General features: G+C 36.3%; 1 protein-coding gene across 2 annotated transcripts in view; it reads right to left on the minus strand.

Moving 5' to 3' along the window:
* Nucleotides 1-7474: 7474 nt before the first annotated feature.
* The window catches only part of arhgef18b (Rho/Rac guanine nucleotide exchange factor 18b), a 40928-nt gene continuing 33571 nt past the window's right edge, over nucleotides 7475-14831 (minus strand). For both annotated transcript variants that reach the window (XM_089134131.1, XM_089134127.1), the window contains 3 exons: nucleotides 9743-10067; nucleotides 8629-8742; nucleotides 7475-8510 (listed from right to left, as the gene is read on the minus strand). In XM_089134131.1, the coding sequence (XP_088990257.1) occupies nucleotides 8377-8510; nucleotides 8629-8742; nucleotides 9743-10067 (573 nt within the window). In that variant the 3' untranslated portion in view covers nucleotides 7475-8376. The remainder of the gene's footprint in view (nucleotides 8511-8628; nucleotides 8743-9742; nucleotides 10068-14831) is intronic.

Genomic DNA, 14831 nt, shown 5'->3' on the forward strand with positions numbered 1-14831 from the left:
GATGCGTGTGACGTACAATAACAGAAGCTTACACTATTAAACTAGTAACCTGACTCGAGGCAGAGAGAAAAATAAACGAATAGTTGAAATAAAATCGTTATTTTTGTTGTTTTTTGCGCACAAAAAGTGTTCTCGTCGTTTGATAAACTTAAGATTGAGCCCCTGTAGTCACTTGGACTACTTTAACGATGTCTTTAATGACTTTGAGGCCATCAATTGTCATTCCCTCAAGAAGCCTATGGACTAGTATGCAGGAGTGATCTTAATATCTTAAATATCTTAATTTGTGTTCCGAAGATGAACGAAGGTCTTACGGGGTTGGAACAACATGAGGGTGAGTAAATACTGACCGAATTTTCATTTTTGGGTGAACTAACCCTTTAAATTCGATCAGTTCTTCATAAAGTCACAATCCAATTTCCGACTATACTTCAGCTCAACAATTTCCAGTCTACACTCTGTCTATCAATAAAATGTGCAAAGAACAAGCCCGAAAAAGAAAGCATAAAAGGTCAACAGGCTCTCTTTTATCAAATTATTTGTTAATGATAAAAATATACAGTGAAACAGTGAACATCACTAATTGTTAAATTTATATTTTAATACACCATGCACAAATTGATCTTTTTTTTTTTTTAATTATTTGTGAAACTTATGGAGTTGCCAAAAATGTAAGGCCCGTTCGCACCCAGGACGATGACTCTAAAGATAACAAGAAAGATATACTTGCAAAAATCGTTCTCAATATTAAATAGCAGTTTACACTACAGCTATAACGATAACGGTACAGAGAAACGATCACTTTCAGAACGATTTTATTCATCTGATGAACTATAAAAACATTGACAGCCAATCAGAATCCATCCCGCTTTAAAGAGCTTGAGCATTTAAAGTGACAGGCACGTAATTAGAATGATATGTGAACGATATCGTCCGCTGGTGTGTATCATGCAGGTTTGAATCTAGTTAGTCATACACTCAACAAAACACTTTTTCCTAAAGGCCAGTTCACACCAAGAACGATAAATGATAACTACATTTGCTTTTATTCTAAGCCCATGGTGCAGTTTTATTGTCTGCCACTTTAAATGCTCGAGCTCTTTAAAGAAAGATTAATTCTGATTGGCTGGCAGTGTTTTAATCGTTCATTAACTGGATAAAAACATTTGGAAAGAAGTGAACGGGCCTTAATAGTTTACACAAGAATGTTTTTTACAAAAGATAGCATCTTTCTTAATAGCATCAATTGGTTTACCAATAATTTGCAAACTTCTGCACACAAATATAACTTTTATGCTTCATTAACATAACCCAATGCATAGCATCAACATTTCTAATAGCCTTAAATTTGCAAATGAGAATACAATGTTGAATCACATACTGTTCAATAAATTGCTGTAAATAATATCCTCTCCTTTATCCTTTTTAATCAAATCAAACAACTGACAGATTAATAAGTTATCAAACTAAGCTGGAGTAAAAGCCCTTCATGAAACCAAACAGCTACTGAAATAAACAGCTTTAACGCTAACAGGCCATTGACATTTATAGATCATTCAGCTTGGCAAGAAGCTTACTCTCTATTTTCAACAGCTATTTGGCAGAGGTAGGAACATTTTATTATTTAATTTTATCACAGACTGCCATCCCACACACACACACACCTTTGGCCTGTAACTAAATACACAAAGATTTTACTATGGCAGCAGATTCTTTGCAGGCCACTTTATTGGATTACACCTCTACAAACTTATGAATAAACACAGTGTGTGTTGTGGCATAGGCTACTATCAGTTCGCAGTAACCTTATCTTCCTGGCCATATTTCGCTTTTCATGATGATAAACAAAGAACAATAAGTTCATTCATCACCCTTTGTACGTTTATATCGGTCACTTTACAACAGGTGGGCTTTAAACACTACAGAAGTATTATAAAAAAGGCAATAAAGTCATAGTCATTCAAATAGTTTCCATGGAAACGGAGAAAAATACTCAAAATGCATTTTTTTATGAGGCCAGGACAGGAAGTTATATGGCCTGCATGGGACATGATCACTGGTCTAGACTTGGCAGAGCTCTTATGCAACAGAGAGAGAGATAAAGATAAAGATAAAGGGAGAGAGATATAAAGATAAAGGGAGAGAGTGATAAAGATAAAGATAAAGAGAGAGAGTCTCCTAAGAAAGAATTTACATACTCAGTCCATAACAAACACAACATGTGCTATTAAACGAGTAAAAATACTCTGACAGAAAGGCACATACACAGTGATATAATCAATGTGGAAAAACTTTATACTAAACAATATATATTAGCATATTAGGCTACAATACATATAAAATACTCCCTGGCACTTTGTCTAGAGCACTACCAATTTAGTGAGACTAATTCTTCAAGCGAATTTCTGTCTACTTTTACAGCCGAGACAAGTCGACAAATCAACAGCATGAGGTTTGTTTTCGTTTGCGGACAGAGGTCTCTGCACAAAATAACTACAATTAAAAAAATGAGTGACGTGCCTAAAGACACTTGTGAACCAGACAGGGTTTGTCTCTCAGAGCATAGCATCAAAAAAAAAAAAAAAAAAGACGCACAAGACACAGACGGAAAACCATAACAAAAGCAAGAGACCGAGACATCATCTGGTAAAGAACTACTCGGGAACTGGACACGCGGCTGTAAGATCCGGATTGGATGAAAGGAAAACCACAACACCTGAAAATAGCTTTGTTCCGCCACAGCTCTACAATTAGCATGGCCTGAGAGACACGGCCACCGGGTCTTGTTAAGTTGGGCTTCGGCTCGTTTCCTGTGAGAACCGGGCCAGAATCAACAGGCAGTGGCCAGTGGGGTCACGCGCTCACATGAGCGTAGAGTGACGGAAATAAAACCATATTGTCCGTACACAGCACGGAACATACTACATAACATTAAGCACTGTTATACTTACGTTTGAGTTTCCTTTGCGGTCAAGTTCAGTTGTAAATTGTCGAGTCAAACCATGAGCAAGACGGCCAACAAACCGTGTTCAAAACGGATTAGTTGCATAGCACAGCCTACAACTGTACATGCACTGTTTTTTATTCCCTATCTAAATAAATGTACCGTATTTTTATCTTTTTATTCAAACATAATGCGTTTGAGAGTAAAACGACTTATATTGTAATTAAAATTTTTTTTGAAAAATTGAAAAAAAAAAAAAAAACTTCTGAAGGCGCAAAAATAAAGAAGTTGATCAAACTATTTGCTTTATTTTTCTTTGGGAATTTTGAACTCGATCACAAACACCCACATTTTGCAGGTCTAAATCTTTTGCTTGCGAGTTGAAAAGTTTTGTTAGCGAACGAAGCGGTGTGTCAGAGGGCGGTCTCTACCATAGATATCAATAGAAGGCTGGATGTCTTACGATGGAGTCTTTATCGTCATCACCGTCGGCCATCTTGTCACAGGCAAGCTGATGTAAGATGAGTGATCAGCATTCTCGTTGAAATCTTGGCGGATTTTCAAACGGGTTGGTTTGTTACAAACGTTATTAACGTGGCTATAATTCTGGACGATTATTTCCCAGATAGCAAACTGACATTGAATCAACGTGGAAACATGACATCGAAACAACGTTGATCTGACATTGTTTTGCTCATCGAATTAACGTTGAACCAACGTCAGACGCGTCATTCTTTCAAAACTAACAGAAAATCAACTTGAAATCAACGTTGTTTCAACGTTATGAAAGCAAACCAATTTTCGATTTTCATTTAGCTTTGAAGAATGCCGCGTCTGACGTTGGTTCAACGTTAATTCGATGAGCAAAATCAACGTTGTTTCGATGTCATGAGAGACGTTGTTTCCACGTTGATTCAATGTCAGTTTGCTGTCTGGGTTATATATACACTTATTATTCATTAGTATGCAGTGTCATAACTACATCTCTGATGTTTATAACAAACCAAACAGTTTGAAAATAAGTACAAAATTGAGCAAGTTATGGTTATTTAAAAAGTACATCCACCATTGAAACACGTTACGAGTGAGTGAACTGCCTGTGACAAGATGGCCGCCAGGTGCGGACGTCAACCTCCATTGGCCAGCAGAGCGGAAGAGACATCTAGCCTTCTATGGATATCTATGGTCTCTACAAACCAGAATGGAAGGCCTTTTCTATTGGTCACCCACAGGTTAACCACGCACACTACGTTTTCCCACTGCCGGCGAGAAGAGCGAGTGTACTTATAAGCCTAACACTATAAACATGTATTTTAGTTCCCGTCACTATAGATGTATCAGTATTCTAAACAGGAAAGAAATGAAAACTATAATTATGAAACAAACCAATTAGAGGCATTTATCATAAAAAACACGCCAAGGCTAATTGATTAAAGCGGCATGTGGGAAATGCGCTAAAAAAGAAACTTTCTCTCACTTGTCTCTCTCATTCGGCACAAATCCGGATATGTGCACTTTGTTCATGTTTTGACATTGTGTTATACAAGACGCTTCATAAGTCGCAGCAAATTTTTGATAATAATTATACAGTGCCGAAGTGATGACGTCACTCTGTAGGACAACTCGGAAGTTAGCGGCGCATGGGTTCCCTCGATCAAAAAGCTATGCATTTTCCCTATAGACGCGTAAAAAAAAAATCGCAAAAAATAAGATCTGTGTAACAAAGAGTTGACCCTTACACCTTTTGTCTATCAAGATAATCTTTACAAGTTAATCCAAAATTTATACATTTTGAAGCCTATATAAAGTTTTTTAAAAACACACGCAGACACAATAAAGTTTTATGTCATAGATCAAAACGTGAAAATATTTAGAGGCTTTGTTCATCACAGACCTTACTTCAGGCGATTTAGCAAAAACCCATTCAAAAATCCCAGACTTTAGAGCGAGGGAACCGGTAGTGCTAAAATGCTAACTCACTTCCGCGCTTCGGCCTACAGAGTGACGTCATAACTTCGGCACTCTATTCTGGGAAAATAAGAGCAGTATGCCACATTGTTTGTATGTTTAATCAATTTAGTGGCGTTCAAGTTATTAAGTACGCACATAAAACAAAAAATATGTTAGGCATTGCACGTTTTATTGAGCGTTCATTAATCGCACAGAAAGTGAAAGCTCAAGTTGGGCACATTGCATTATGGGATGCAGTATTCTACAAAGTGTGCTCCACAAATTATAGCAATGTGGACGGTCATATTCCAGATCACAAAGACAGTGAGGTTTGAATAAGAGTAAAGCATGAAGCAGATTTTTTTCACATATTTTATTACTAAAAAGTCTCTAAAGGCAGCAGTTTTACGTGTTCACAAGTATTTCTATTTGTTCTTCGGTAGAGTGAGTAAAATGGTGTGGTAAGAAAAAAATTCACACTGGCCTTGCGTGCTAAATCCTTAAGACAAGAAACATCAGAAACATGAACACTTGAGGTCCCCTTAAAAGTTAGCTGGTGTTGAAAAGTGGCTAGTGTAACTGGAAACAGAAAAAAACATATATATTTTTTGGACATATCTGAAATAATCTGACAATACCACAAAGGAATAACACCGTACAATAATGTCGTACAATCACAGACACCGAGAAGCTACAGTCGCAATGCATGCCGGCCGGATCAAGTGACAATTTAGACTAAAGCGACGTGATGGATTTCTTTTTTAAGATCACATTTGTAGAAATACAAGAAATCAAAGAGAACAGTTCATTAGGAAGTAAAGTGCGCTGCAGCTAAAGAGGGGAGACGAACAGTATCATTCACTTCATTAAAACATCATCAACATCACATGATTCATTTATGCTTCATAAACAGTCAGAACCGATCTGCTACGGTGTGAATATGAAAAGCACTGGACCTAGAAACTAATATGTAGGATTAATATCAAATCGAACAGCCGTTTTATAAACGATAACATCAAAAATAAGCTGAAATGTGATCCAAAAGCAATGCATTATGGGTCGTTTTTAAACTAAAATAAAAACGCTAAGGCTGACTGACAGACTTCATTTTTTTAAAGAAAAAGTGCCTACAAAATGAAATAAAATTACACCCAGATTGAACGCTACAACCATCTGTAATTCCAGGGGTCACATGACATTCTTGCATAATATCTACATCTCATCTATATTAGAAGGAAACTATGTACAAAATATACATACAAATCATATGGTCGTAGGAAACGAGATCTTTCAGTGACTTGATACTCACAGCTCATGAAACAGAGTGGTTTAAGTCCTAGTCTTTGGTGGCGTAAGTATTACATCACACGTGCCGTTTCTGTGGTCAACTTGAGAACAGAAGAAATACTTGACAGCTTTAGGGACTTAAATTAGACATGGAATGAAACGAATGTGGGTCATAAGCAGTGTTGGGTGTAACTAATTACTAAGTAATTAGTTACTGTAATTTAATTACTTTTCCCTTGAAAATGTAAAGTAAGGGATTACTCTTCATTTATCAGTAATTTAATTACAGTTACTTCTGATGTAATTGAGGTAAATACTGTGTATAGATCAATCCGATCTCACAGCGATTCGTATGCATTTTATGAGGCGTCTAAATTGTACGACCTGTACAAATTCGTATGAATTATTGTAAAATATGTATAAAAAAAAAATGTGAAATGTCATGAGATCAGACAGAAAGCAATAGTGGGTTTAACATCAAAATGTATTGTCTGATGTTAAAAAGTATGTTTTTATAATGTAACCTTCTCCACCTTTTAAGTTTAAGAATAATTGCAATTTTATAGTATTTATTTGAAAGAACTAAAACAGATTCATGTCTATCCTTGTATTATTCAGCTGGTTGAGATTGATATGGGATTTTGAAAGTAATTAGTAATTATAAGTAATTAAATACTTTTTAGAGAGAGTAATTAGTACAGTAATCTAATTACACTGTTGAAGAGGTAATTAGTAACTAGTAATTACTTACTTTTTTAGAGTAACTTACCCAACACTGGTCATAAGAGAGGAGGAAATGCGAAAAGTAAATCTGTTTATAGCAAACGATGTAAAAAAAAATTCCTTTTTGAATGTGGAAATAAATCAAGTTAACTTGTTGTTTGTTTTTTAAAAAAAGAGAAGCGTATACATCTACCGATGTTTTACTACTAAATTCTCTGTTTGGCACTTATATTAAATGGAGGAGGTCATATTTTACCCAAATACATTTTTAAAATAGATAAATTTTAAATTTTGTATCGAAAGTCTGCAATTAAACACTTTTCCCCCCAAAGTTCTCATTACTGTAATGCAGTAATAAATATCTATTTTACCAGACATTTTTTTGCCCATTTCATAAAAAAATAGCATAAATTAAAAACAGCAAAGCAAATACTACCATGATGTATACTTACTATACATCTATTTTATTTAAATGATTTGAATCATTCAAAAATGTTTTTTTTTTCTTTTTTTCACATCACGGTAATGAGAATGAGATCATAAAACCAAAATTGTAATGATACTCATTTCTTATTTTTTTTTATTGGGGTTGGGGGTAATTCCTTGAGTTTCTGTGAATTCAAATGCTTATATTTAGACAAATTCATGTCTTAGATGGACCTTTTTGATTTTATGGAAAGCTGAAAATATGGCTTATTTAACATCTGAAACATTTGTGTCCTTCATGTAACCTCAAAATATTGAGAGAATTTGCTCCATTCTGTTTAAAGACTAAAAACAGAATACTGGTTAATAAAATCTTGGTTTCTCTTCACGTTCGCTGCTTATTATTATTTTTTTTTTTTGATCGTTTGGAAAAAATCTTTAAAAAGACGGGCGACGTGAATAAAACGACAACTGAAATGAAATTGAATATTCTGAAATAAAAATAATGTATACAGTGTACGGTCAAAACCACAATATCTTGGACAGAATAAACCAGTATGTGAACAAACTGTTACTTAAATTTAAAAACGTTCAATCTATTTGTCTAAGTTTTCCACAATGACTTCCCAGAGTGACCACTAACTATAATTGAAACCAAAGCGAATCCTTCTGCAGAAAACGTTGTCCCAAATACAGTGTTTAAAATGAAATAGGACATTGACGCTGTGCAAATTAGCTCACAACAACAATACGCGACCAAAAACATCAATTTATCCTTCATAACGCACGTTCGGAGCGGATGCTACAGAATTCTCCACGTTTGTTAACTTGACTAGAAGCTGTCCGTCACAGTCTTTGGGTTTTCTGGACATGCTTCTTTTATTTTTTCCGCACAAATTAAAACACTTTTCCTGTTGTTTTTACTGGCTGCAATAAAACTTGTTAGTAGTTAAGACGGGATTAAAATGTGTTCGTTGTCTAGAGAATCAAGACCGGCCGAAACGTCAACGCAAAGTCTTTACATCCCATCAGATACCGTGCAGAGCTCAGAAAAAGATGACGTCCTCCTTGACGGCTTCATCATTAACAGTGTACTGGGAGGTCTGGTTGTGGGTTTTGAGTGCGGCGGGCGCGAGGCTGGACTGGGCGTCTGTATAAGCGTCTGGAGGGATGAGGGAATCTGCAGGGTGAGCAAACCAGACAACAGGCCTGTCAGCTGGGCCTAATAACTGTTTACACAGCGGGACACGGCCCGTCCTGGCTGAGCCGAGAATGTCGGGTGCGGTTGTTTGTCTTACCTGAGTGTGAATGTTGTGGTTGGTGGGGGCTGATGGGCCGGCGTGCTTTGTGCCCTCCATCCGAATCCCTCGCTGACAGCTTGACGGGCAGCATCTGCTTCATGTCAACAGAAGCTGTGAAAAAGTGTAGACGGATTTAGGAATCAGCTAATTCACTCCCAAAGAACATTGTTAGGTGGTCGCAAACTGACCCAAAACATCAACAAAAGAGACAAACTACCTTCATGCCACAATGAACTGCTCTGTTTAGCACTAATCTTAAAATGGGACTGTCAATAATTTACCCTAAATAAAAGATTATTCTATTTTTAATTATTTTTAAAGAAAATAAAGCCTATTTTAGGCTTTACCTTAAACAATTGGCTGTGTTTTACCTTAAACAATGAAACATTTCCCCCCATTCCTCATTTCCGTGATGGAAAAAATACTAAAACAAAGGTTAGGTTGGTTGCATGTAATTATGCAAAATTTACTGTTATTACCACTGTATAAGTACAGGTAATTATGTATATCAAGAAAACTGTAAAATAAAATGTTACCAAAAACAATAAATAAAATAGAACACTCATTGCGGTGATACAAAAACAAAAATATTATTTGTTTAAACAACTATTTCCCCTTTTTATAAAAAATAAATGTACTTTTTTTTCCCCTGGGAAAGCCCATTTAAATTTTGCATTAAAAATGTGCAAACAAACCCAGTTCCCCCCAAAAGTTCTCATTAACGTAATACAATAATAATAAAGAAAAATAAATAAAGTGAAATTCTCATTACTGTAATACAGTAACAAAAAACAAACTGCATTAATAAAACTAAATTATATTAAACAGAGCATAAAAGTTTAAACATTAAAGTAGTTACAATTATGTATTCAAATAATAATAAAATGATTTAAAAAAATGTTTTTCTGTGCATTACGGTAATGAGAATAAGTCACGGTAATGACAATTTGGGAGTAAAATGTAACGAAAATGCCACCACAAAGCAAAACTTCTAAAGTTCCTCTTATCCGCTTCATGCCAACAGAAGCCGTGAAACAGAAGACGGATTTAGAAATCAGTAAATTGGCCCCGAAAGGACGTCATTAGGTGGTCTGAGCAGTGTGGTACTGACCCAAACTCTCGGTGCGGTGCGAACTCTTGCCCTTCCCGCTCTTCTCCTTGCCCTTGCTGAGGGCAGCGAGTTTGGTCGGTATCTGCTGCTGGACGCTGCCCTGCTTGTGCAGCTGGTTGGTGGTGCTGATGAGATGGATGGGGACCTCAGTCTTGGCCGGCAGGGTGTTGCAGGAGCTCTCTCGGCGCGAGTGCACTTCAGGACGCTCAGGGTAGTCGGCGGGGGATGCTGAGAGAGTGGCCCGCAGGAGAGACTTTTGAGGAAGCGTCTGGTCCCCTGCTCCGCCGAACAGCTGTTCCCCGTTAAAGCTGGAGGAAACGGAAAGCTAAAACACAAAAGTGAAACGCAAACGTTAGCAAAGCATGTGGATAGCAATTTCAGGCAAAGGGGTTAATTAACACCTTAATTCATCGGATGCATTAGTAAGAATGAGGACAAAACTACGAAAATTTTGCAAAGATAAAGAGAGCATGGACAAAAATGTTAGGCCTCTTCAGGTACAATCACATAGAAACACTAGCAGGATTAAAGGGTTAGTTCACCCAAAAATTAAAATTAAGATTAAATTTGAGAGGTGGATCACTACCACATAGGCTCCAAGGGATTGAAACTTGACGGCCCAGAAAGTCATTGAAGAAAATGTTAAAATATTCCATGTGACTACAGTGGCTCAACTATAAGTTTATCAAGCGACGAGAATACTTTTTGTGCGGAAATAAAACAAAAATAACGACTTTTATTTATTTATTTATTTTTTCTTCACTCTCTCGAAGAGTTCAAGAGATTTCCACGACGCATGCGCGAGAACTGAACTGAAGTAGTTGAAGATTTGAGTTGAAGTTGAGATTGCAATTCTCGCGCAATTCACCTCTCATATTTAATCAAAAATATCTTCATTTGTTTTGAACAAATTTTTGTTTTGGTGAACTAACCCTTTAACTTGCATAAATTTGTATTTTGTACATAATGAGACGTTGAACAATGCAACTATTTACACGAATGGATTTACAAACGATGGAGTTGAACGCAACAAATTGAATTGAATGCAACAATTTACGCAAGAACGGATTCATGAATGATCTAATTGAATGATTATATAATTTATAAAAAACAATGTATCCAAAAATGGCTTTACAATGAATTTATCAAACTAATTACATGAGAATGGATTTGCTAATAACAGAAACTTCTACACAAACATAAAAAAATAATAATCGCCCAGTCCGATCAGATCTTTGTAAATTGCACAGAAAGACATTTTTTCAGAATCTGTTGCACTGAATTCAGTGGGACAACGTACATAAAGTCGATTAATGAATAAGCTGCAGAACTTCAAACAAGACACCTGAAATTGTTGAGATGAATCACTTGTCTTCAACTATTACTTTGAATGAAAGCATCTACAACATGAATTAAGTGTAAAATAAATATTATGGAGCAAGACATTATTTAAACTAATCTTCTGAAGAGCAACGTCCACGTTTAAGTACAGGAAATACCGAGCTAATGTGCAATGTAGGAAATCCAGTACGAAGACTTTGGGATTTACAGGACGAGGCTAAATTTAAAACACATGCTGCTTTGCGTGCAGAACAAAGACGTCTGATGCGCAGTCAACACGGGCATAAAATGTAACACAAATTGAAGACAGCTCCACATGAAAGGTTGAAAGTTCAGTATGAGGTGAAGATTATTAATGGCCAACAGCCACTAACGGTTAGCGAGCGGCTCCCTTTCATCCAAAGGACGTAGTGTACAGTCTTTGGATGTTTGCCCACCTGGTGTAAACAAGACTTGCTCAAGGGCCCAACAGTGATCATGCAATTCCTGGGAAGTACCTAGAAGTAGTAAACCTTAAAAATGTGTTCAAGGAGTTCAAATAATTAACCATGACCTATCAACACACTTGGAAAAGATTGAATAATCATGTCCTGTTCTGCTTAAAGGTGTGGAGAAGATGGCCAATCTTCTTCACATCTTAAGATGTGATGCAAACTAGTGCCGCCCTCCTGGATCTGTTCATCATGCTTCAGAAAGTCACAATTCCACCCTCTAATTTCCATTATTTCACCCAAAAAAGGGACAAAAACGCTGTTTAGGAGAACATCCATCTGAAACTGTCAATCATCTAGAGGTTGGAAAAGCCTGACCTTCTCCAACTTGCCCAGGGCGACATCATCTTCAACCATGCTAGTTTTCCCAAATGCTGGGATTCCAACACAGCTGCTCCATTGTTTCCAGTCCTTAAGGTGCCTTCAGTAAATATAAGGTTTCCAGAGCGTTAAAAATGTGCAAAGTTTTCGGCACAAAGACTTGACTGACATCACATAAACAATTAGGATTGGCTGCATTCCAGCGCTGGTATTAATGAAAGGGTGCTAGCAGGTAATTATACGTTGCGGTTTTCCCAACTCAAGACTTCCCTGGATACTTCAAGCAAATATTCATTTGGAGCAACTCCGGGCTGGTCGGAAGGGCTCGCTGCTGGAAACGTGGCTCTTAAATCATGGTGCTAAATACCTGTTTCTGAAGGCTTGTGTTGGGTGTTTTTACTTCACGATGAAGCATCACAAAGACAGACTCCTTGGAAACAGGAACGTGGACTATAAATCTTACAAAAGCAAAATATACTCGGCCATATTTAAGTTGCCTCCTTTGAAAAGCTGGACGTCAAATTTGAGTGAATACACAACCGGTCAAAAGTTTGTAATAATGTTTTTGATCGAAGTCACCAACTCACCAAGGCTGCATTTAACTAATAAAAAAATAACTAAAATAACTGTTGTGTATTGGAATATATTGTAAAATGTAATTTATTCCTATGTTGCAAAGCGGTATTTTCAGCATCATTACTCCAGTCTTCAGTATCACATGATCCTTCAGAAATCATTATAATATGATGATGATTTGCTGCTTAAGGAACATCATCATTATTATTATAATTATTATTAACAATTTATAAAACAGTTGAGCTGCTTCATATTTTAGTGGAAACTGTGATACACGACCATTCAAAAGTTTGGGGTAAAAAAGGATTTATTTATTTTTATTTTTAACGAAAGAAATTAATACTTTTATTCTGCAGTTACTAATAATTATTATTATTATTATTATTATTAACAATTTTTAAAACAGTTGAGCTGCTTCATATTTTAGTGGAAACTGTGATACACGACAATTCAAAAGTTTGGGGTAAAAAGGATTTTTAAAGAAAGAAATGAATACTTTTATTCTGCAAAAATGAATAAAAGTTCATCAAAAGTGACAGTAAAGGCATTTATAATTTTACAAAAGATTCCTATTTCAAATAAATGATATTCATTTGAACTTTCTATGCAAGGAATCCTAAAAAATGACCATGATTTCCACAAAAAATATTAAGCATTGATTTCAAATTATTATTATTATTATTATTATTATTATGGCTTAATAATTTTGTGGAAATCATGATAGTTTTTTTGGGAATAGAAAGTATAGAAAGAAAGTATAGAATAGAAAGTATAGAAAGAATAGAACGTATTCTTAAAGAATTTCTATCTTTAAAAAATAAAATAATTTTTTACCCCAAACTTTTGAATAATAATAATAATAATAATGACCATTAATAAAAATTGAGTACCGATTGAGCAGCAAATAATCATATCGTTTTGATTTCTAAAGGATCATGTGACGCTAAAGACTGGAGTAATAATGCTGAAAATAAAGCTATGATCATATGAATAAATTATACTTTCAAATATATTAGAACAGAAAACAGCTTTCTTATATTGTACTATATTATATTATACTGTTGTTACTGTATTTTGAACTAAATAAATGCAGCCCTGGTCAGCAGGAGACATTAAAAATTCCTAATTGTTTCAAACTTTTGACCTGCACTGTGTGACCGAGCGAGAGAGAGAGAGATAAGATAGATAAGTACATGAAAGACCAAAATTCGTTGTTATCTTAAGAGTTGAGCCCCGGTTTAACAAAAGGAAGTGACTAAGGCAGTAACAAAACAACAGGTCTCATCCAGGTCAAACAACCCCCAATATATCCGACATGACAGCCGACACTGAGACGGATAATAAAGCAATAAAACGGATAATAAAACTAGTCCGGGAAACAGTTGAAACTTCAAACAAAGACGAACGACACAATTAGGAAACCATAAAATCGTACTGAAACCGTACCAAATGTTTTTGTCCATGTGCTTAATCTGATTCATTCTAATGTTTTTAGGTCATAACAAATTGCTCATATGAAACTAGAACAATCTCAACGAACCTGATAAATCTCTACTATACAGTATGTCATATGTTTAAACAAGGTCTGAAGCCTGGCACCATGGACAGACGGTTACTATGGACTCAACCTGAGATAAGCCGAGATCACAGGAAATCTGACAAGGCCCGGCATGACCGGACATGCCTGCATGACCTCAAAATCATACAATGAAGAGCAGAGTTGCAACTTACTGTCAGGGGGGCTGATTCTGAAACCATTCACTTCCATGGTAAGAAAAAAAAAAAAATTACTATGGAAGTCAATGGCTACCAACATTCTTCAAAATGTCTTTTGTGTTCAACAAAAGAAAGAAACTCATACAGGTTTGAAACAACGTAAGAGTGAGTACATGAAGACTTCGGGTGAACTAACCCTTTAAGAAACCGCACACAACATGACTGAAAGGAAATAATAAACGGCTTCCTAAACACAGACGAGTCAACAAGTCGATGACTTGTTGATTTGAAAAATCTGCTTTTCTTCTCCACTGATTCACGCTCATCTGTAACCCAGCGGTGCAAACACACGCCCGGCTGTGGCCGTTTGATTTCGGACCGTGAACTTGAATGCGCATTCCTCCTTAATGCTGTAAAATGACTAACACTGGTGTAATTGATCCTGGCTGGATTGCATTTCGTTTGGTCACATTTCGCTAACGTCACAGCGTAACGGGCCATTAGGAAAGAGCCCCGTTTCTGGAGGTCCCACAGCCACGTCTAAACGGAGGCTGAAAGACGGCGTTCATTTCTGAGGAATCTGTCAAAATGAAAGAGGCTAGTCATCAAGTGTACACACGCAACCGGACAGACAGGCTATGTCG

This window comes from Pimephales promelas, chromosome 2 (assembly GCF_988280905.1).
Source record: "Pimephales promelas chromosome 2, fPimPro1.hap1.1, whole genome shotgun sequence".
Lineage (NCBI taxonomy): Eukaryota > Metazoa > Chordata > Actinopteri > Cypriniformes > Leuciscidae > Pimephales > Pimephales promelas.